A 25000-nucleotide genomic window follows, 5' to 3' on the forward strand; every position below is an offset into this window, starting at 1 on the left:
CAGACTGTTGAACTTCATGTATACCTTGAGTGACAGGTGTCTTGTCCAATCACAAACTATACCAACCTCTTCCGGGTTGTCTGACTTGTTAATGTGTTTTGGGATTTGTTAATTTGTTTTCGGATTTGTTAATTTGTTTTGGGATTTGTTAATGTGTTTTGCACTTCTCGGCCACCGTACACTCCTGATTGGCTCTTATAATTTTTCAACACACTCTTGTTTTTGTTTGTTGTTTGTTTCTCTTTTTTCCCCCAAAGATTTTTCTTCTGTTTTCATAAAAATGGCAACCAAACTACAACAGCCACAATTTCTCTCTGAACTCTAAAATTAAACGATATAATCTATAAAAAAGTATGTATATATATATATATATATATATATATATATATATATATATATATATATATATATATATATATATATATATATATACATATATATTTTAGATTTTATTCAGGATGACAGTATTGAGAGGATGATGATGATGATGATGATGATTATTTTAATTATTTAACGATCATGGTGTTTCTGTCTGCAGGCTGGGCTGACCACGTACTACCATCCAGGGATCAATCTAAAGAAGATTCATTATCACAGCATTAAGCTGTATGAGCAGCTGGAGGCAGAGACGGGTCAGGTACGACATTAAAGGGCAGCTTTTAAGTGATGTCCAATACTCTTAAAAGAAAAATCTGTGACATCCAAGAACCATTCTTGAACAAGAACCACCATAACTGCCTGAGAGAGAAATGAGCTTTTACCTGTTTTTCCTACACTATTACTTCTCTCATTCAACGAAACTTTTCATATGATGTGTTAAGTTTAAACCGAATATGCTTAACGTTGATATGATCCTGTTCGGAATCTAACCATTTAACCGTCTCAGTAATTTGTCGGACGTTGTTTGGGTGTAAAACAGAGAAAGTCGAGGTGAATAAAGCTGTTGTTTAACCGTCCTGTTTGGTACAGAGAGTCAAATAATGTGACTCTTTTATCTTTTATGTCCAATGCGAAGAGAAAAACAACAGCCAAATGTTGGACAACAGCTTGCTTGTTGTTGAGGGCATGATGCAATAAGACACTTTCTCTCACTCACTCACTCACTCACTCATCTTCTACCGCTTAACCGAACTACCTCGGGTCACGGGGAGCCTGTGCCTATCTCAGGCGTCATTGGGCATCAAGGCAGGATACACCCTGGACGGAGTGCCAACCCATCGCAGGGCACACACACACTCTCATTCACTCACACACTACGGACAAATTTTCCAGAGATGCCAATCAACCTACCATGCATGTCTTTGGACCGGGGGAGGAAACCGGAGTACCCGGAGGAAACCCCCGAGACACGGGGAGAACATGCAAACTCCACACACACAAGGTGGAGGTGGGAATCGAACCCCCAACCCTTGAGGTGTGAGACAAACGTGCTAACCACTAAGCCACCGTGCCCCCAAGACACTTTCTTATGAAAAAATAATAACTATGTGAGTCGTTCCCCTAGGTGAAGGCTTATATGCTCATTTTTGTCTGTATTAATGTATTTAACTAGCCAACTAGCTTGCAATATGCTATTATATAGCTTTAACCTACTCTGGGCAACTAAATCTGTGTACTAATAAGACACCACACTGGAGTTTTGGTGGACTTGATAATAAATGTATCAACCAAGACCATTTTTGTTGTTGGTAAAATTCTAAAAACTTTCTACAACATGCTAGTAACATTTATAGTAGGAAACATTCTTAGTTCTCAGTTGCTCCAGATGCCCTTTAAAAGGCTCTTTGGGAAACCAAAATGCTTCTTTTTATTGCATCACCTAAACCCAATCAGTCCTTCCTTCATCCTGAATAACATTGAACAGATTTCCAAACAGCTTTCATTAATAGGAACGTAGCGGTAACGACATGGCAGTAATGTAGAGTGTTGTTCCAGGCAGTGGGTTTCCATCAGCCAGGAAGTGTGAGGATCGCCTCGACTCCGGCCCGAGTGGACGAGATGAAGTACCAGATGACCCGAACTCATTGGCACCCCACACCACAGTTCTTTATCAAACCTGAGAAAGTTCACGAGCTCTTCCCTCTGCTCAACATAGACAAGGTGAGATAGCACCAATCTCTGTGAACACCACATGACTTTATACATTTTATCCTATGCAGTCTCACAGGGGATTCCGGCGGACTCTGGGCACAAGACGGAGGACACTCTGGGCACATACTGTACTTCTCCTCCATCACAGGGCACAATCACACACATTTTTACACACTACCGATAATTTAGAGATGTCTATCAGGCTTCCACACATGTCTTTGGACATGTGGAGAAAACCAGAGAAACCTGAAGAAACCGCAAGCACGGGGAGATCGTGCAAACTCCGCCCATAAAGGGTGGGGGCGGGAATCAAACCCCTAACCCTGCGAAAGTGCAAGGCAGTTAATAATAATTAAAGATAAGCATAAAGAATGAACATAAGACATTTTCTAAATCAAATGATTTGAACTGATATCAAATGACTCATCAATTTTCATGTTAGCATCATTGTTGTATTGTATTTTTTTTCTTCCACAGGTGTTAGCAGGTCTCTACACTCCCGGTGATGGACACATCGATCCATACTCTCTCACCATGGCTCTCGCCGCTGGTGCTCGGATGTACGGCGCCCAGATCTACAGCCCTGCCCCTGTGACCGGTCTCGTCCCCACACCCGATGGCAGATGGGATGTCCGGACGCCTCACGGGACCATTCGCGCCAATCGCATCGTCAATGCCACAGGTTATTTCTCCGACTTGTTTTGCTTCAAAGTGTCCAATCCGCAGTTCAATCAGCCCCAGCACTGAACTCACTCTCACTCACTCACTCATTTTCTACCGCTTATCCGAACTACCTCGGGTCACGGGGAGCCTGTGCCTATCTCAGGCGTCATCGGGCATCAAGGCAGGATACACCCTGGACGGAGTGCCAACCCATCACAGGGCACACACACACACACTCTCATTCACTCACGCAATCACACACTACGGACAATTTTCCAGAGATGCCAATCAACCTACCATGCATGTCTTTGGACCGGGGGAGGAAACCGGAGTACCCGGAGGAAACCCCCGAGGCACGGGGAGAACATGCAAACTCCACACACACAAGGTGGAGGCGGGAATCGAACCCCCAACCCTGGAGGTGTGAGGCGAACGTGCTAACCACTAAGCCACCGTGCCCCCCATTCCACAATCATCCTGTGTATATTTGCGAGTGCTTTTTTTTCCACCACCCTCCTGAATTTGGAATTTGCATAACAAATTATTGCTATTTGAACATTTCTACTCTCTCACACTCCCGTATTATTTTATAGTAGTCTTTCCTGCATGACAGTAGACTCGCTCTGAATTTGCTTCTTGCTGATCCGTACCAAAGAGGAGGGTTTGTTGAGGCTTCATGTTGCCACCTTCCCTGTAGGCCAATCAGGCGTCTCCAGTGAGCTGAGCCAATAGCAAAGCACACACACACACACACACACACGCACGCAACAAACACTTACAATAAACAACACCAGTCATAATCTCTCTCTCTCTCTCTCTCTCTCTCTCTCTCTCTCAATCACACACACACACACACATACAACAAACACTTACAATAAACAACACCAGTCATAATCTCTCTCTCTCTCTCTCTCTCTCTCTCACACACACACACACACACACACACACATACAACAAACACTCACAATAAACAACACCAGTCATAACCAACAGTCATGCACCAAGAATTAAAAACACCACCACCACCATCAAAAAAAAAAACAAACTCTTCTGTTTATTTTGGCACACTGTTAGCGAGGCCGGTAAAAAAAAAAAAAAAAAAAAAGTTAGCTCTAAATATTTCAACTGAAAAAGACCTACTGATTAAGACCTCCGTACTCGCTCACTGTTGAATAAATATCCCAGTTGTCTTCTTCCTCAGTCACATTAACATCCTGACCCTATAACTCTCTTCTTTACGTTCTTTCTTTCCACATTTTAATTCTGACCCTCTACATGTTTTTTTTTTTTTTTTTCCCCAACACTCATTCCTCGCTTTGCTTTCTAAATTTGTCCCCTGGACCTGAAACCTAAAACGAGAGAAAGCACATAGCTTAGTTGTTGAACTTGCTGAAATATAAAGGTCAAGTTCTGTGGAAGATCTGCTACCTTTCTGTAAGATATCTTCTGTCTTAGATCTGAATTACTGACTACTGACTACTGATTTGCATTCGGAGTTAATTACTATAGCTGAGGTACTGACTGACCTGCTGACTTAATTATGTCGCTTTGTAGAAGCCGACATTCTGTTTTCCTATTTAAGCTTAGACAAATATTTATAAAGAGTGACTCCTCCTAGGGCTTTCGAGCCACATGCACCAAATTCGGATATGTTGTAGACCCTGGTCTGAAGTTTGTTGCTATTACTTTTCTAAGCGATCCGAGTACCGGTACTTCCTGTACCGGGTCTCAAATTGGCTTTTTTTCCCATTATTGACTCCCATTATAAACTTTGGAGGTTTATAACTCGGCAAGCTTTCGAACTATCTACACCAAACTCGACCAGCTCCTTTAGGGTGAGACTCTGAACAAAGGTTTAAATTGGAGTACCGACTGGCCTTTCGGTTGTGCCGCAGCCCCGCCCCCAAAATATGCAAAATCAAAAAACTTTTTACAACATGGACATGTGACATATCAAAACACTCACAACAATGAGGGGACCTTCCTCACAGGTATTCTGATGACGTCACGTGATGTCACGTGAAAATAAAAAATTTGTACAACATGGGCATGTGACATATCAAAACACTCAGCACAATAAGGGGAACTGCCTCGCAGGTATTCTGATGACGTCATGTGACGTCACATGAAAACAAAAAACATTAGCACAACATGGGCATGTGGCATATCAAAACAAGGAGGGGAATTGCGTCACAAGTTTTCGGATGACGTCACATGCTCGTCTCCACTTGCCTCCAAATGTTTTGGCACCCTAGCGCTCCACTTGATTTCACAAGTTTTATGTCCACTTGCCTACAAAAGTAACACTGACCCTTATGTCCACTCGCCTCCAAAAACACCGGCCTTTGCGAATACTTGCCTCGTCAAAGCCAACATCAAAGTTTGTTTCGACAAACTTTATAAATCTATTTTCTAAATGACATCTTAAACTGATATACTGACTCGCTTCTTACTGAGTTACTCACTACTGACCTGTTAGAAATCTGTTAGAACTTTTAATCCACACTTTCTGACCAATCAGAATTTGAGAATTTTGTATAAACTGTTTTAAAAGAACGTCTAATGTCTGATCCGAGTCGTAGCGCAGACAAATATGGTACCGTGCTGCATAATTAACACCTTAGTGTCTAATCACTTTATACACCTCCATCTGCCCTACAAACTAGACAGAGAGAGAGAAGAGGAAGAAGAGGTTACCTCAGGTCACTTTGGAGCTTTACGTCACCAGAGATAATCGTTCAGCCAGAGACAGATATGCAATTATTTAGAACCTGACCTGTCAGCGTTCCAGTTAAAAGCTTAACTATTACCTCATGTCCTGCTGCTTTTTAATGTTTTTTTTTTCTCTGGATGAGAACGGAATATGAAAAGAAAGTGACGACTGCGGGATGTTGTAGCCTAGTGGTTAAGGTGTTGGACTGTTGATCAGAAGGTCATGAGTTTGAATCCCAGGTCCACCATGGGGTTAACCAGGTTAAAACTCAATTGCTCAGTTGTGTAAATTGAAATAAAAAAAAAATATAAAGCAAGTCACTTTGGATAAAGGTGTCTGCTAAATGCCAGAAATGTAATCGTAATGTAAAGAAAGAAGGAGTAAAAGACGACGAAATTTATTAATCACATGATTCTCAAATACTTTTCTATGAATCAGGACACAGTTTGTTAACAATTTCCGACGGTATTGCATTTAAAATATATACTTATATAAATGTGTATAAAGAAACTAATATTGAAGACTAAAATACAATTTGTAAAATATTCTACAGTCTCAGGTCTGAACTCAACTCTGATCTGAGTTCATGATGTCATTGGTTCATAGGTTTCTGGGCACGGGAACTTGGTCAGCTGATTGGTCTGGAGCATCCCACCATTCCTGTCCATCACCAATACGTGGTGACGGCGACGATTCCTGAAGTGAAGGCCCTGAAGCAAGAGCTGCCTGTCATACGGGACCTTGAGGGTTCGTATTACTTGCGTCAGGAGAGAGACGGTCTGCTGTTCGGCCCCTACGAGAAGGAGGAGAAGATGGTTCTGCAGGACTCGTGGGTTAGAGACGGGGTCCCCCCAGGTACCCACGACCACCCTGTGTGACGAAACTCAACAAAAATCTTTATTCAAAATATTAATCAACCTTTAAACTAGGTTTCGGTAAGGAGCTGTTTGAATCGGACCTGGACCGCATCATGGAGCATGTGGAAATGGCCATGGAGATGGTTCCCGTTCTCAAGCACGCCGACATCATCAACATCGTGTCTGGACCGATCACATACACCCCGGACCTGCTGCCCATGTTGGGGCCACATCAGGGACTCCGTAACTACTGGACCGCCATTGGCTTTGGGTAAGAACACACTGCGTGGCACGCGGCCATTTTGAAAGTGTTTATTAATATGTTTTTTAGTGACAGCATCTCTGACAGAAGTTCTGGCTGCAAGAAAATCTCAGGTTTAGATTAACGCACTGTTATCGTTTCTATAATAACCGCTCATTCACACGAGCATATGTAACATCATATAAAAACAAAGAACTTATTAATAAGTTACTTAAAAAGACAATATTTAACAAAGAACTCTTTATTAGCAGAGGGTATTTAGGGGAAAGTCTTCAGGACAGAATGTTCCGGTTTCTCTGTATTACAAGCTGTGGTTTTTTTTTTTGTTTGTTTTTTTTTTTGTCTTATTAACTTCTAGGAAGAGAAGAAAAGAGTATCTGGTAAAAGAATGATGGTTTGTTGCTGTATGTGCTATAGACAAGAACCTTAAATATTGTCAATAAAAGAATAAAAAGTTGGCACGTAGCTATGGAATAAATGAGAGGAGTAAAATAGTTTGGGACATGCTTTTTATTGAAAAACAATAAAGCTCACATTCCAGGTCAAATTATAACCCAGGAATTTTGTCTAATCAAATTCTTTAAGTGGGGGCACGGTGGCTTAGTGGTTAGCACGTTCGCCTCACACCTCCAGGGATGGGGGTTCGATTCCCGCCTCCGCCTTGTGTGTGTGGAGTTTGCATGTTCTCCCCGTGCCTCGGGGGTTTCCTCCGGGTACTCCGGTTTCCTCCCCGGTCCAAAGACATGCATGGTAGGTTGATTGGCATCTCTGGAAAATTGTCCGTAGTGTGTGATTGTGTGAGTGAATGAGAGTGTGTGTGTGTGCCCTGCGATGGGTTGGCACTCCGTCCAGGGTGTATCCTGCCTTGATGCCCGATGACGCCTGAGATAGGCACAGGCTCTCCGTGACCCGGGGTAGTTCGGATAAGCGGTAGAAAATGAATGAATGAATGAATGAATGAATTCTTTAAGTGAAATATCCAGTGATAAATGTAAGTATCTGCCCGTATGCCTGAACGGTTTTGTCGTGATAGGTATGGCATCATTCATGCGGGTGGAGTTGGAAAGTTCCTAAGTGACTGGATCATGAGCGGAGAGCCTGCTTATGATCTGATTGAATGCGACCCAAACCGCTACGGCAAGTGGACCACTGTGCCGTACTTGTGTGCCAAGGCCAGAGAGTCGTATGGCTTTAACAATGTGGGTAAGTTTTAATTAAATAACCCACAACCTAAACACAGATGTGTGGCACAAATGAAAAGAAACAACATTGTTTTCTAATAATCAGGTGACGTAATAGCTCTCTCTCTCTCTCTCTCTCTCTCTCTCTCTCTCTCTCTCAGTGGGTTACCCTAAAGAAGAACGCTTTGCTGGTCGTCCCACTAGCAGAGTTAGTGGACTCTATGAGCACCTGAAGGATAAATGCTCAATGGGCTTCCACGCAGGCTGGGAGCAGCCACATTACTTCTACATGGCAGGCGATGATGTGGGCTACAAGTATAACATCCACCTTTACACATGAGCATGAACACGAACACTACAGCAAAGTCTTGATTTTTGAACACTTTTACACTTTACTATTAATTACTACAATATATCGTCGCTGTCGGGCGGAATCCTCGTATCTCCAAAACCGTTATTTTTCAGGAAATAAAAAAAACGCCGTACCTTATCTGCAGTGCACAGGGTTTAGTCCACGTTGCAGTGGATTGTCTTGCGCTAAATTCCTGTCCTCAGACGAGCACCAGAACTAGCGGGGGTCAAGATTTTTTTTTCTTTGAGCCCAGTGTTTTGAAGACATTTACCTCAGAAGACGTGTTGATTCGTTGCGACTCTTCTTGAGGAGAAATATGCCGTGAAGCTCTCCCGCGGAGTGAGGAAGAGGTGGACAGTTGAAGTGTCCAATGGAGTTATGAGATTTGCGCTCAAGCTATTTTCAAGACTTTAGATTGGTTAATAACTTGTAAAAATAACAGACCCACGTGGGGACTGACCAATAGCATCGATATGTGAAAAAATATGAAATTGACCAAATTTGGACATACGAGGTTTCCGCCCGACAGCGACGATATATGAGACAAATATGTGTCTGAGATATTGATGGTTATGCACAGACCCAGTTTCAGAAGGACAAACTGGTTCGGACCAGTCGGCCGAGAGTGCAAACTGGTAATGGAGAAAGTGGGAGTTATTGATCTTTCACCATTTGGCAAATTCACGGTCAAAGGGAAGGACGCGCACAGGCTGCTGGACCGACTGTTTGCCAACACTATGCCAAAGGTGAGGGGCATTTTAAATAATAAATGTATTTTAAATATTATTCTTTCTTGGGTTTTGGGGAATACATGATGTTCTTGTAATCTGGATATTGATATGTGATGATGGGTCCATGATGTCACTTCGGTTACTGCTGCACAGGTGGGATTGACTAACATCAGTCACATGCTGACGCCGAGGGGGCGTGTCTATGCTGAGGTCACCATCACTCAGGTCGCACCTGGAGAGTTCCTGCTCATCACTGGCTCGGGGTCCGAATTGCACGATCTAAGGTTAGTCTAAACCTGTGAGGCAGAATACAACAGAGGAGATGAAGATTAAAGGGTCCAACACTGGCTCTCTGGTAGAGAACGTTCTAGTCATTAGCAGGATCTAGTGACTGGAACATTGTGGAAATAATAAAAAAAAAATTGTTACTTGGAACAATATTCAATTAGGGAAAAGATAGCGAGAGACAAACAACCATTTGCAACACTTCCAGTTTTTGTTTCTTGCCCTTAGACGATCCTTTGGCGGTTTGTTATTACTTTTTATAAGTGAATGTTTAACAGTGAGATTATTTTAGACCTCGATATTGTACGTAAGGCTTCAAACAGAAGCCTTTGGCCTTGCTCGAGTCATAAAACAACAAACTGTACTAATGTTCTGTGGCTGCCCTCTTGTGGTCTGATTCCACACACATTTGAAAACATTTAAAAAAAAGATTCAGTATAGTTCATTAGTTCATGCGCAAAGTTGACGCACTAATAACAATACCATTTATATTACTTAAAGACAGCAGTATCTCCCAATGTCTCAAACCCAAAGTAAAATAAAACCGGATTAAACTCGAAAGGCGGGACATGTTTACTTCCATGCAATCCACATTAAGTCGTTAATTCAGAAAAACAGAGCAAAAAAATTTTTTTTCCTGAAAAATTATCTCATAATTTTGAGATAATTAAGTTGTTAATTCAGAAAAACAGAGCAAAAAAATTTTTTTCCTGAAAAATTATCTCATAATTTTGAGATAATTAAGTCGTTAATTCAGAAAAACAGAGCAAAAATTTTTTTTCCTTAAAAATTCTCATAATTCTGAGATAATTAAGTCGTTAATTCAGAAAAACAGAGTAGATTTTTTTTACTCAAGTGAATGCAATACGCTTCCGTAGTTCATAGATGATAGACGTTTAAAACCATGAAGCATAAGTAACCATGATTGTTAGCTGTTATACGGTAGCATGCTAATTTTATAGCTAACATTTATTTAGCAGAAATCAGCTAACTTGCTCACAAAAAGCGATACCACTAGCAAACAAAGATTATATGAACCTGCTTCATCAAGTTATTACAGGCTGATTGCCTTAGATAATTATAACTTTCACTCTCTGTGATTTGTATTAAATCAAATTAATAGTTTGTAACAGCTAGCATGGCTAAATATGAGTGTTTTTAATTTTTTATTTTTTACATAAATAGCTAGCTGTATTTTTATTTCTTTTGGCATTTCACTCTTGCTAGCTCACTTTCGTTGTTGCTAGCTATCACAGCTAACATGATTGAGTAATTATCTTAGATTTTTCACTCTTCTTGGTTGGTACTAAACTAAGTAAAACAAAGTAGCTAGTAACTAGTAGCCGTGATGTCAAACTGATGCCAGGACACTTGAGCATTGTTTAGCAATTAGTTTAATATAAGCACTTGAACTTTATGGTTCATTGCAATCATGTTCATGTTTTTCGTGCTTGATCTATGATCAGATGGATCGAGAGAGAAGCAGCTGATGGCGACTATGATGTGGACATTACTAACGTGACCGATGGCATCGGGGTGCTGGGAGTGGCGGGCCCGAACTCTCGCAAAGTCCTGCAGAAACTCACAGACGAAGACCTGAGCGACGCCGCCTTTAAATTCCTCCACTGCAAATCCATTCAGCTGGCTAAGGTCCCGGTACGGGCAATACGGATATCCTACACGGGTATGAAAATGGGGAATTCTGGCTCACATGGCAACCATAGTCTTTGATTCATCATTCAGCCTCAATTTATCTGAGTGATAAACTGCATAAAGCAAAATAAATTTTCTTGTGTGTTTGTTAAGGGGAGCTCGGGTGGGAGTTGTACGTGGACATGCCAAAGCTGGCAGAAGTATACCAGGCCATAATGGAGGCTGGTAAAGAGGAGGGCATTGATAACTTCGGCACTTACGCCATGGCCTCCCTCAGACTGGAAAAGGGCTTCCGAGGCTGGGGAGCTGAGGTCTCTCCCTCTCTCGCTCTCACACACACACACACACACACACACACACACATAGTCAAAGTAGAAGGTGAACATTTCACAAATGTGTAATTAAATCCCTACCACACTGGAACTCAACTGAAACCGTTATTATTATTAGCTCAAATTTATTGAGCATTCTGTGTGTGTGTGTGTGTGTAGATGAACTGTGACACAAATCCTCTCGAGGCTGGTCTGGATTACTTCATCAAACTCAACAAGGTAGCTTTTATTTGATTAAAGCATATGTTAAGAAAACTTGTAGGCTATTAAAGCATGAATCATTGCTGTGTGTGTGTGTGTGTGTGTGTGTGTGTGTGTGTGTGTGTGTGCGTGCACCAGCCAGCAGATTTCATTGGAAAGAAGGCATTACAGGAAATCAAGGCTCAGGGACTAACGAGGAAGTTAGCGTATCTCACCATGGATACGGACAACGTGGACCCTGAGGGCAATGAGACCATCTGGCACAATGGGAAGGTAAAATATAACAGGTCATCATTGTGAACGGCTCGTTAAAAGCCTGCACATTTGTGCAAAAATGAACAGTAATAATTTTACAATACCTTGCTTGCTATCTTTTTATTTATTTATTTTTGGAATGACTGCACTCATTTGATACTGCTCTGTGCACTCAGGTAGACCATCCTCACTCTCCCTGTTAAAGATAATGTTTAAGTGACGCATTCGGTCCAGGCCTGTCCTCATTAACAAAAGCAAAGTTAATACCTTGCCTTTATTGAGTGATCTTTACAATTTTTGTACTTGTGCTCCATCTAGGTGGTTGGGAACACAACCTCTGGAGCGTACAGCTACTCGATTCAGCAGAGTCTGGCGTTCGGTTACCTGCCCATTGAACTGACCACTGTTGGTCAGAAGGTCGAGGTGGAGCTCCTGGGCAGGAAGTATCCAGCCACGGTGGTTCAGGAGCCGCTGGTACACACCGAACCCACCAGAACACGTCTGGAAAAAAAGAAAAAGAGCGCAGCGTGAAGTACAGTACGAACACTGGACCTCAGCTTTGTGACCGGAAAACAAATGATACTGAATCATACAATAATAATGAAATAAAACCAAACCATGACTCTGTAAAGTACAATCAAATGCAATTTCTTGCATGTATTTCTTTAAAAAAAAAAAAGAAAAAATATCAATGAGCTAATTGTGGCCCATTAAAGTTCATTGTTTAAATTTTTAAAAAACGAACTTTTTGTTTCGAACACCGTGGGTTCGTTCACACGCTTTTCACAATCTTAAATCTTATGCTGCATCAACGAAGGCAAACAGAAAAAGCTTGTGTGTCTGGCAGATTTGAAGCAGTTTGATTGGGCAGGAATCAGTTGCTGTACTGAAGCAACATGGAATAAAACTGTTTATTATTCTGTCGAATGGGAAAACTGGAAACCGGCAAAACAAGTTTAACCTAAAAGATCAGGATCGGTTCAGGGACTTTAATGATGGCCATGAAGCAGGCATACTGTATCATTTCTTTCTTTCAACATAAAACAGTGAAATTTTGGGTATTTTTTTTTTTGTCCATGATGCACAATAAGACTAAATCAAAACATCAACAAATTAACCGCTAGCTTGATTATTGCTGCAGATCGTTACCTTCATATTGTTTTCATATAATTTCTGTTTATTAATTCTAATCAGTGGGGTCACGGTGGCTTAGTGGTTAGCACGTTCGCCTCACACCTCCAGGGTTGGGGGTTCGATTCCCGCCTCCACCTTGTGTGTGTGGAGTTTGCATGTTCTCCCCGTGCCTCGGGGGTTTTCTCCGGGTACTCCGGTTTCCTCCCCCGGTCCAAAGACATGCATGGTAGGTTGATTGGCATCTCTGGGAAATTGTCCATAGTGTGTGATTGCGTGAGTGAATGAGAGTGTGTGTGTGTGTGCCCTGTGATGGGTTGGCACTCCGTCCAGGATGTATCCTGCCTTGATGCCCGATGACGCCTGAGATAGGCACAGGCTCCCCGTGACCCGAGGTAGTTCGGATAAGCGGTAGAAAATGAATGAATTCTAATCAGTATTATAGAATAGTGTTTTTGTTTACATGTAGAATTCATATCTACTTTGGTCGATAAATAATCATTTTAAGCAGTTAAATAGAGAAAGAACTCAGTTTTGGTGCCTATAACTGACCTTAAGGGTTTATTTTTTTGCATTTAATTAAAGGAACCAATGATCCTATGACTGGTCTTACACTACAGTGTTCCTGTAAATGTGAATAATAATTCTTTTTCTTTTTCCAGTTTTTGAATAAACTTATTCTCATCATTACCGAATTTCACTTCTGTGGATTTTGCTCAGTCTCGACAGTGAACCTGGAAACAATGATATGTTTCGCCTTTTGTGATGAAAAATATCCTAAGATCGGATCACGAGCGGATAGAACCTAATATAACTGAATATATCCAATGAAAATAAAGATTCTATTCACACAAAGCGACTACAGAGATGGTCTGAGATGTATGAGGCCAAAATACATATGTAGCATGAATGGAAACTTCTCTAAATGTATCATAGACAACACCACAAGGCTGTCACCCAGGTTGCCAGGTTTGTAGTTTTCCTGTGCAACTAATGTTAAGTGATTGACTAGCCCAGGTCAGCATAGGGAGGCATTGGGGTGCTGTAATCTGACTGCCCCATTCAAGAACCTGCTGCGGAGGCTGCTGCTGGTCTGCTGGTACTTTCTTCCAGATGGCAGGAGAGTGAAGAGCCAATAGGATGGGTGAGAAGGGCTGTCTACGATAATGGTGGCATTGCAGAAGCCTTCATGATCTATTCAGCTGTCCTCACGACCCACTATAGGGCCTTGAAGTCATAGGACTTTTAGTTCCCTTAGCGCACAGTGAGGCAGCTGGTCAGGACGCTTTCTATTGTCCTTCTCTAGAAGGTTGTGAGGATCGGAGAAGGGGGTTAGGTTTCTTCAGCCTATGTATGAAGGACCTGGGTCTTCTTGGTTGGGCAGGTGGTTTTAAGAGTCCATGAGAGGCCCTCTGTCATGTGCACACTCTGAGCATTTGTCTCTCTCCACAGTTGTTGAACTGTTATATGTTACAGGACTGAACAAAAGCAGTTCATAAGTGTTCTATAAGTGGAATGAAACTATTAATGTTGTACTAGTATTGCAATTACATTTATTTACTTATTTAATGATTACTCATTTACTTCAGCTGTGTTTACAGCAGCTACACCAAAATATGCTCAAAAATACATAATGCTTTATTGCAGAAGGCACTGAATCAATTCTCTGATTTCAGGCATTATTAATTTAGAATCGATCTATGAGGGGGCACGGTGGCTTAGTGGTTAGCACGTTCGCCTCACACCTCCAGGGTTGGAGGTTCGATTCCCGCCTCCGCCTTGTGTGTGTGGAGTTTGCATGTCCTTCCCCGTGTCTCGGGGGTTTCCTCCGGGTACTCCGGTTTCCTCCCCCGGTCCAAAGACATGCATGGTAGGTTGATTGGCATCTCTGGAAAATTGTCCGTAGTGTGTGAGTGTGTGAGTGAATGAGAGTGTGTATGTGTGTGCCCTGCGATGGGTTGGCACTCCGTCCAGGGTGTAGCCTGCCTTGATGCCCGATGACGCCTGAGATGCACAGGCTCCCCGTGACCCGAGGTAGTTCGGATAAGCGGTAGAAAATGAATGAATGAATGAATCGATCTATGACAGAGTTGATTCTGTAATCATTGTGGACTGAGACTCGAACGTCAAGCTCGATTCAGTGATTCTTGGCATTGGAAATAGAGAGTCGATTCTGAATCATTTGTAAAATTAATCCGACTCAGTTTCTTTTACAGGAATTAAAGTATATAGAAAATATAGAGATCTACAACACAAACATCAGCAGCAACATCGATTTCTGTGGGTAAGAAGAACTTCGCTTCATCACTTCATCACACCACTCTGCTATTAATAATTTCCCTATATAACAGCATGCTTATTGCTTATATATGACTCATCCTTAACAAAAATACAGCCTGGATGTGCAGTCATGCAGCTCTTTAATAACCAGATAATACAGCTGTAATCCTTTGTTATCGTGTATAATTTATGTGCATAATATAGTTGCAGCCAGTTGTTAGGGAGAAATAATGCCTGTGTTTGGTAAAGAGCAGGGTTGAAAGGGAAAGCCCTCGACTTCCTCTCATCTCTTTCTCTTTCTGTCTCTCCCTCAATTTCCTGCACTTTAATGAGTTGGTGTAGGAGTGGACCTGACACACTTAAGTCACGATTATGGAGACACACACACACACACACACACACACACACACAATTCTTATGCAACAGAGAAATTGACAATAATAGAATATATCATAATTGATCATAATAAAAGCATAATAAAGGGAAGAGTTACCAACATTCTCTTTTTATCCGTTTATAGTTACATTCAACGTGGGAAAACTGGTGGACAAATTTGGGTCTTGGCCACATAATCATTCATTCATTCATTCATTTTCTACCGCTTATCCGAACTACCTCGGGTCACGGGAGCCTGTGCCTATCTCAGGCATCATCGGGCATCAAGGCAGGATACACCCTGGACGGAGTGCCAACCCATCACAGGGCACACACAAACACTCTCATGCACTCACGCAATCACACACTACTGACAATTTTTCCAGAGATGCCAATCAACCTACCATGCATGTCTTTGGACCGGGGGAGGAAACCGGAGTACCCGGAGGAAACCCCCGAGGCACGGGGAGAACATGCAAACTCCACACACACAAGGCGGAGGTGGGAATCGAACCCCCAACCCTGGAGGTGTGAGGCGAACGTGCTAACCACTAAGCCACCGTGACCCCCTCAATATCAGATCTGTAATATTAATAATTACTATCATTTTTAAATTCATTATTTCATTAATTATTTTTTAATGCTAGATAAAGATGCTTCATGGCATTAACTGTAATAGTATTTTGCATGTTTTGGTTAACATCAACATGTATCAAGTCTAATAGGTATATATAAAGATATCTGGTGATTTATTTTCTTATAGCAAGGTGGATTTTTATTTTGTAGCTTTTTAATCAACTTAAAACTGCTATTAATATCTTTTGTATACGTACAAAATTGTAGTACTTACAAAGTCACACCTGGTCGTTATTTTATATTATATACAGACATATCCTTCTTTTATAATCTAAATTGTCCTGTATATTTATAACCTTACTCTGGTTATATACTGTAGTATGTTCTGTGACGTTCATACTGTCGATGCCCAGTAGGGACATCTAAATTAGACGGAATTAGTCCCTGGGGAGGGGATGAGGAGGGCAGCTTCAATTTGCCCCTTTTTTTTTACTAATTCTGCCGCTTAAGACAATGCAAACAGGAACAGGAAGAGTACAGAGAACCTTCACAGGGAATGCTGAGACTGAGCGAAACAGTGTTAGAACAAAGCAGTCGCAGTCTCATTCTTTTCTTGTGTGTGCATGTGATAAATGGTTTCTCCCATCACCTGAGCCAAGAATGGTTCAGCCCACTATTCAGCCAGCCTACCCTGAATGAGTCATCCCGCCTGCCTCTGATTGGCCGGCCTCTCTCCATCCCAAGGGATCGCCTTGCAGAAAGAAGCAGAGGCCCGACTCCATTCACAGAAACGAGCCTGCACTCGTTTGCTGCCTCATTCACAGCCAAAGCGCCGTTCGCCATCTCCTCCTCTCTCTAGCATCCTCACTTCAGCATCCTTTCTTTCTCTCATCTCCCTCATCATCTTCCTTGCATCGTTTTGTTTTTTTTTCTGTGGTCTCTAGAGAACAGAAACGTGTTCTCCCCCCACCGTCTCTCTCTCTCTCTCTTGCTCTTTCCCTCTCTCTATCTCTATCTGTTTTTTTTTTTTATTCGTAGGCAGGCAGGAAGGCAAGACGTTGGGAGGGACCGCAGTGCGAATGCTGCAGCAGCGAACGCAGAAGAGGAAGCTTATGAATGACTGACGCTCTCCCGATGCACACTTCCTGTGGACGGTTTTTACATGAATGGCGCTTTTTTCCCACCCTGGATTAACGCAGCGGGCTTCTCTCTGCCAGCTGGCTCTCAATGAAGCAGAGAAAGATCGGATCTTTTGATTTATCGCGCCGTTCGTTCAGATACTGGACTCTGATCACTTTTTACTTTGTTCCTTTTTTGATATGACAATCAATTATTCAGCAAGACAAAAAAACGCTGAGCTCGTCTTAGAGGAATTTATGATTAAAGGCTGTGATCGCTACCTAAGGGAATTTGAGATTAGCAAAAGCTGACATTTCTGTGATGTGTTTGAATATGTAGGAGAAAAACATGGAGACGAACTGTTGAACAAAGAAAGGAAAACGTCTTTGGCTTTATGCTGTGATTTAGAGAATTTGGTAACCATGGAGAACGCAGTGATATAGGCGCTGTTTAGAATGAAGCACATCAACAAGGCAGAGGCTCAGATGCAGATAAAATTTTCCTTTTAGATTAGAAATTATATATGTTTGTATATATATATATATATGTATATATATACGTATATATGTAGATATATATATAAATACATATATCTCGGTCCACATTTTCTTCCAGAACTGGAAACAAAGTGATTTCTATTTTTTTCTCAATGATAAATTGCGGTTTGCCCTTAACGCTTAACGTGAGGACGGTGTTTATGGCACAGAATCACTGAGCTTTGCCTTTCTGTCAGGTGTCTGGAAAATTAGTCGTCATCATGGAGAGCGGCTCAACTTTGCTTCTTTGTCGTGGACATAGAAACGGACATCTGACCACTAGCTCTATCACAATACCATTCGTCGTTGTCATTTGAAAGAGAGTTTTTTTTTTTTTTTTTTTTTATTCTTGTCATGATATTCACTTAGGTTGCTTTCATTTATTTATTTTATTTGTGTTTTTCCTTCGCTTGCTGTTTTGTTCGATGTCTGTTTGTTCGATTTTTGTTCGAGTTCTCACTTGTTGTTTCTCTTGTTGTCGTTAATGTCAATGACATTTATGTTAAATTAATGAGATTGAGATCCGACCTGTAAGGACGCGTTACCTGTTGTTCGTTATTTGGGATTATTCTTTGCTAACAATTTTTATACCATATCTTTTTTAGTCTGACTTAAAGGAAGGCATTTTGGTGGACAGTGACAAAATATCGTCATGAGGAAATTTCAGAATTGATCTGTTCTGATGTGCTGCAAGTGGGAGGTTTTTTTCTGCAACAGGAAGTGATCTGTGGCGTTGAGTGAGTCTTTTGTTGAGAAGGGCTCTCTCTCTCTCTCTCTCTCTCTCTCTCTCTCTCTCTCTCTCTCTCTCTCTGCGAGTGAGTCATGCGTGTGCACAGATCTGCCAGGCTGCAGAGCGAGAGAGAGACATCTCCTTCATAAAGCTCTTTTCTCCTCTATTGCTTGAACGCCATTGCTGAAGAGGAGCATCAACTTACTTCCCTCTATTGTTCTTTCGGTTTTTTAACCTCCCATGGATTGTTTGAGTTGTGGTGTGTTTCTGGTTGTTGAGGTGGCCTAGTGCGTTGAGAGGGTTTGTAGCTTTTGCTTGAGCAGATACCATAGTGAGTCGCCGCCGCCACCACCACCAGCACCACCACAGGTACCGTCACTACAGCTCAGCACCGACAGGACAGATACAGGCTTACTTGTACTTTTCTATCCGTGAGACTTTTTCGGCTCAGACATGCCAGAGGAGCGGCCAGCGAGCACGGCGTTGCTTGTGCCCGTGCGCGTATAGGCACACGGAGCCGGGGGCATGCTGCAGCGCGCCAAGTACAATCGCTTCCGCAATGAGTCGGTGACATCTGTCGACGAGCTGCTGTTGCACGGCCTTCCAATGAATGCCAAGGTGCCTGCTGGCGCCCCGGCGCCTGCTCCGGAGCCGCCGTATGCGCCCGCTGCCGAGGCCCTGCCCCATGAAACAGCGGAGGACTCGGGCACCGCCCTGTGCACACTTATCAACAAGGTGTCCAGTCTTAAATTCACCAACTCCTCTGGCCTGCTGGGCATCAAAGGCCTGCCATCAGCTGTCAAGGACCTAGCTGTGTCCAAACTTCAGGGAGGAGGAGGAGGAGTAGGAGGGGGAGGGGGAGCAGGAGGAGGGTCCTCGAGTAGCCCGGCATCTTCCTCCAGCCTCTTGGTGGCCACTGGGGGCATCTCGTGCGCTTCTGCCACCTCTGGCCACCACGAGCCAGGCTCCATGAGCACGGGGAAGAAGGGAAGGATGGAGGAGGCACAGACCGGTGGAGAGGACTGGCACGCAGGTGGTGTGGGTGGCACTGGAGGAGAATGCGCAGGCCTGGTGAATAAACCCTCAAGAGGATGGCTACACTCCAGCGATAAGATCGCCGGACCTGGAGTGACGTACGTTGTAAAGGTATGGCTTCTCTATTCTCTCATCCTTCTCCATAATATCTGTAAGACTCCTGTTTGTTTTTCCTTTGGAGCTTCTATCCATCTCTTTATTAACCTCTTCTAAGCTTCTGGAAAATAGGAGAGCAAACAGCTACAGCAGTGCTCGTTTCTTTTCAGCAATGGCGAGGGTTGAAAACAGGCTATTAAATAACACAGGCTCAGTCAGACAAACTACCTTTAGGGAGGAAAAAACAAGCAGTATTAAGATGCTGAACATGGCCATGTTTTGTGAGCAGTTCAGACTTGTTTTCATTCTTAAATTCTCTTTACTCTGTTCTCATATATGAAGCTTCAGTCGTTGCTTCACCATCTTGAGCTGTGTGTATCCTGTACTGTTAGCTTTAGCTGCACACTCAATCCTCTCTCTCTCTCTCTTTCTCTCTCTCTCTTTTTTGTAATTCTTATTTTTTTTTAATCTGCTGCATATGCACCATACAGGTTCTCCAAGCGACAGGCTATTTTTACCATGCCAGTCAATCTATCCAAACGAACACCAAGTTTATCTCATCAAGCGGAAGCGGAATGCAAATAGTGTAACCACGGTGACCAGAGCGAAGGCAGGAGAGCTGCTCTGCTATCACTCGCATTCATAAAATATAATGGTGGCCCTGGTAGGAGTTTTAAAGGCAAAATGATTTCGTATCGCTCGTGGTGACGATAAAACTCACGTGTCATACAACACAACGTAAATGGATTTTATTTAATACTGTAAGTATCTGAAATCTACTCGATCGATTTGTCAGAGATCTATAAGATACTTTTACTAATACTTTATATAATGTCATCTTGAATTTTTTACAGGAATACACACTGCAGCATCTTTCACAGTTTTGTAAAAAGAAAGACATCAGTAGACTGTAATGATGATACAGTACAATCCTCCAACATCAGGCATAAATAAATTTATGTTTAATACTTTTTTAAAAAATCCAATCTAAATCGACACTGAACTTGCTCCGAGCGTATTTTGAGCTCAAGCAGTGCATTTCCAGCTCCATCGCTTCACTGTGCAATGTGTCATTAGAGAGGCACCGAAGGTAAAGGTGACTTCGATATCTACCGGATGATTCATGCCTCATACACTTGTTCCTTTTTTTTTTTCCTTTTCCTTCTCAGAGTGAATCACCCACAGCTACAGCCTCAGCACTGGAGCACTGTACGCTCAACATGCAGAGAGATGGAGGGGGGCAGAGAGAGAGAGAGAGAGAGAGACAGAGAGAGAGAGAGACACAGAGAGAGAGACACAGAGAGAAAGAGAGAGCAAGAGAGAGAGAGAGAGAGAGAGAGAGAGAGAGAGAGAGAGAGAGAGAGAGAGACACAGAGAGAGAGAGAGAGCAAGAGAGAGAGAGAGAGAGAGAGACAGAGAGAGAGAGAGAAAGAGGGACACAGAGAGAGACAGAGAGAAACAGAGAGAAAGAGGGACACAGAGAGAGACACAGAGAGAAAGAGACAGAGAGAAACAGAGAGAGAGAGAGACACAGAGAGAAAGAGAGAGCAAGAGACACAGAGAGAAACAGAGAGAGAAAGAGGGACACAGAGAGGGACACAGAGAGAGACACAGAGAGAGAGACACAGAGAGAGAGACACAGAGAGAGAGACACAGAGAGAGAGAGAGAGAGAGAGAGAGAGAGAGAGACAGACAGAGACAGAGAGAAAGAGAGAGCAAGAGAGAGAGAGAGAGAGAGACACAGAGAGAGAGAGAGAAAGAGAGAGCAAGAGAGAGAGAGAGAGAGAGAGAGAGAGAGAGAGAGAGAGAGAGAGAGAGAGAGAGAGAAAGAGGGACACAGAGAGACAGAGAGAAACAGAGAGAAAGAGGGACACAGAGAGAGACACAGAGAGAAAGAGACAGAGAGCAACAGAGAGAGAGAGAGAGACAGAGAGAAAGAGAGAGCAAGAGACACAGAGAGAAACAGAGAGAGAAAGAGGGACACAGAGAGAGACACAGAGAGAGAGAGACACAGAGAGAAAGAGAGAGAGAGAGAGAGAGAGAGAGAGAGAGAGAGAGAGAGAGAGAGAGAGAAACAGAGACAGAGACAGAGAGAGAGAGAGAGAGAGAGAGAGAGAGAGAGACAGAGAGAGAGAGAGAAAGAGGGACACAGAGAGAGACACAGAGAGAAACAGAGAGAGAAAGAGGGACACAGAGAGAAACAGAGAGAGAAAGAGACAGAGAGACACAGAGAGAAAGAGAGAGCAAGAGAGAGAGAGTGAGAGAGAGAGAGACAGAGAGAGGCAGAGAGAGAGAGAGAGAGAGAGAGAGAGAGCGCCACACAGAGAAAGAGGTGAAGTTAGTGTACATTAAGCAGGTTTCTTTGAGAATGAAGCAAAATATATAAAAGCAATAATAGCATTAAAAACTTAAAAACATAAAAAAATAAAATGAATTAGGGCCATTTCTATTATGTCATTGGAAAGTCTACAAGGATAGTAAAAATGTATACGTGTGTGTGTGTGTGTGGGGGGGGGGTCCTTGCTAGCGGCCATCACATATTGATTTAAACGTGTGTTGCAGCTCACAGTTGCACTAACGACGGCTCGTGTGTGTTAGTGTATGTATTACAGTAAAAGGACAGGAACTGAACTGTGCTCTGTTTTTCACACACACACACACACACACACACACACACACACACACACACACACACACACTAACAATAACATACTCGGGTCTCTTGCTCTCTACCCCATATATAACATTCTTACCTTCTACACTTCACTTAGTACGCACCATCTGAGATTTAGCCTCTGACAGGAAAACGGGGCTGAGCAACATCACACACACACACACACACACACACACACACACACACACACACCACAGTGAGGTCTTGATAGTAGAACATTAATTAATGCTTTAATACTATTTTAGTTGTTCAAAGATTTACCATTAACAGCCATGTTTCTGAAGGATATATGAGTAAAGCCAGAAGATGAACAGTTTATAGTAACATGCTAAATTTTTGGGTTGCTTTTAGCCTTTATTTGTGGCTAAAATTGAAATTTTTTCTTCGCATATCCCAACTTTGGGTGTTGGGGTCAAAGCGCAGGGTCAGCTATGATACAGCACCGCTGAAGCAGAGAGGGTTAAGGGCCTTGCTCAAGGGCCCAACAGCGGCAGCTTGGCAGTGACGGAGGCTTAAAGCCCGATAAACTCAATCAACGACCCAGAGCCTTAGCCGCTTGAGCCACCACTGCCCCAGTATCATATCATATATATCAATATCTACTGTATATTAGCATCTGTGTTTTAATTTTAAAGTTTAAAAGTAATTCCGTTGCTTTTATTTTATAAATAATGATCAAATGTTTGTCATGGTGGGGGGGGGCACGGTGGCTTAGTGGTTAGCACGTTCGCCTCACACCTCCAGGGTTGGGGGTTTGATTCCCGCCTCCACCTTGTGTGTGTGGAGTTTGCATGTTCTCCCCGTGCCTCGGGGGTTTCCTCCGGGTACTCTGGTTTCCTCCCCCGGTCCAAAGACATGCATGGTAGGTTGATTGGCATCTCTGGAAAATTGTCCGTAGTGTGTGATTGTGTGAGTGAATGAGAGTGTGTGTGTGCGCCCTGCGATGGGTTGGCACTCCGTCCAGGGTGTATCCTGCCTTGATGCCCGATGACGCCTGAGATAGGCACAGGCTCCCCGTGACCCGAGGTAGTTCGGATAAGCGGTAGAAGATGAATGAATGAATGAATGAATGTTTGTCATGGTTATTTTTGGTTAAGTTAATGAAGCCTTGATCTCGAAGCCCTAAATTTGTGCCGACTCACGCGGTTGACGGTTCATTAACAATCAGCAATGATTCAGTACTTGGTATTAGTCTTGTTAGCAAGACCAAAGGATGTTTGTACGACTGCAGATTTCATCAGTTACACAGTGAGACTTTTGATCCATTTATAACTGCAGCTTCTTTATCAGTTAAATCAGGAACTGTGAATGGATGTGAATCTGGTTGAACATTTAATGGGCATCTAATACTGCTAATTATTTTACAAATCATATAAATCTTCTTCTCTGTTCTTCGAGGATCTTTCGTATGTACTGTATATGCTTACGAATGTATTATTATTATTGTTGTTGTTGTTGTTGTTGTCGTAAACACTAAATTATTATCACGTATAAATTGGGATGTAGTGAAATTTAGCACAGCTGACTGAATGACAAGTCTGTTCGAGGAGCCATTGATAACATCGTAAGCGGAGCAAGTGAATTACTCGCTTTGTATAGGTTAGGGAAACAGAAGACTGATGATTCATTCATCCGTTCATCCGTCGATGCCGTGAGGGTTTGAGGTTAGAGCGAGACAGGTCCAGGTGAGTCACCGCTGTGTTCAGGTGAGTCATGCAGTGTTAAACCGCTGAGCATTAAAATCAGACGCAAAGAGTGTTGATTAATTGTAAGTGACTGATGAGAGATAATGCATCAGGTTTTAGAAATGTTTTAAATAGCAACACTTCAATTGATTTATTTTTACATTCTTTCTTTTTTTTTTTTTCACCCAACATTCATGATCTCTTTTACCATGCTAATATACGATGCTAATTATTTGTGTTATAATATTTCATTATAATAAGTTGATGCTAGTTTATTTATTGTATGCTAACGAAACACTAGTAGGTTATTGTTTTATTTTACTTTATTTATATTTATTTTATTTTATTTTATTCTTTTTTTTTTTTTTTAATTAATTGCTTATAAATGTTGCATGTTGCATAAAAACGTCTTAAAAGCATTGATGATTTAATGATATGTGGATACGAAAAATTATTTGGAAATATATCTGAAAATTAGAACAATAATAATAATAATAATAATAATAATAATAATAATAATAATAATAACATTTAATTTTTTTATAGTGTATATATTGTTCATTTAGATTCATGGATCATATATATATATATATATATATATATATATATATATATATATATATATATATATATATATATATATGTGTGTGTGTGTGTGTATGTGTGTGTGTGTGTGTATTTATATTCATGGATTCATCTCCTACTGGTTTCATTTATTTGTTTGTTTGTTTATTTATTTATTTATTTTTCTAAATATTATTTCGCAACCTTTTCATTGTGCTAAAATAAGTTTTTCTTCACAACACGCGTGACAGACGTCAGTATTTGTCAGGGCCGATGTCGATGCACGTGGCAAACTTTCGGTGCTGTTTGTCATTATTAAAGTCGGTGTAATAACGATCGATGATTATTCTGATTATTCTTGTGGATCGTCCGGTACTCGTCTCAGAGGTCAGACAGAGCGAGCTGTTCGTACCAGTTATGTAATGTTAAAGGTGCTATTCGAGATACGTGTTATTCAACCCACAAACTTGTCTCATCATCACACCAGGCGCATGGCCTAATCAACTCCGATGTGCGATCTGACAAACTGTTCTCAGTGTGTAATCCGCATGTCCTTTCTCACACTGGCTTCTACACACTTTAGTGCATTTAGTGTGTGTGTGTGAGTGTGTGTGTGTGTTTCT

General features: G+C 42.0%; 2 protein-coding genes across 2 annotated transcripts in view; both read left to right on the top strand.

Annotated features, from left to right (window-relative positions):
• dmgdh (dimethylglycine dehydrogenase) overlaps positions 1 to 13397 on the top strand; it is a 15771-nt gene extending 2374 nt beyond the window's left edge. The window contains exons 3-16 of the mRNA XM_060890905.1: positions 539 to 637; positions 1936 to 2100; positions 2569 to 2773; positions 6074 to 6322; positions 6397 to 6595; positions 7620 to 7789; positions 7929 to 8082; positions 8700 to 8865; positions 9004 to 9134; positions 10602 to 10819; positions 10942 to 11099; positions 11280 to 11339; positions 11460 to 11594; positions 11895 to 13397. Coding sequence (XP_060746888.1) covers positions 539 to 637; positions 1936 to 2100; positions 2569 to 2773; positions 6074 to 6322; positions 6397 to 6595; positions 7620 to 7789; positions 7929 to 8082; positions 8700 to 8865; positions 9004 to 9134; positions 10602 to 10819; positions 10942 to 11099; positions 11280 to 11339; positions 11460 to 11594; positions 11895 to 12107 — 2322 coding nt within the window. The 3' untranslated portion in view covers positions 12108 to 13397. The remainder of the gene's footprint in view (positions 1 to 538; positions 638 to 1935; positions 2101 to 2568; positions 2774 to 6073; positions 6323 to 6396; positions 6596 to 7619; positions 7790 to 7928; positions 8083 to 8699; positions 8866 to 9003; positions 9135 to 10601; positions 10820 to 10941; positions 11100 to 11279; positions 11340 to 11459; positions 11595 to 11894) is intronic.
• A 4645-nt stretch (positions 13398 to 18042) lies between these two features.
• shc3 (SHC (Src homology 2 domain containing) transforming protein 3) overlaps positions 18043 to 25000 on the top strand; it is a 21304-nt gene continuing 14346 nt past the window's right edge. The window contains exon 1 of the mRNA XM_060890906.1: positions 18043 to 19469. Within this exon, the coding sequence (XP_060746889.1) occupies positions 18849 to 19469 (621 nt within the window). The 5' untranslated portion in view covers positions 18043 to 18848. The remainder of the gene's footprint in view (positions 19470 to 25000) is intronic.

The sequence above is a fragment of the Tachysurus vachellii genome, chromosome 17 (assembly GCF_030014155.1).
Source record: "Tachysurus vachellii isolate PV-2020 chromosome 17, HZAU_Pvac_v1, whole genome shotgun sequence".
NCBI classification, from domain to species: Eukaryota; Metazoa; Chordata; class Actinopteri; order Siluriformes; family Bagridae; genus Tachysurus; species Tachysurus vachellii.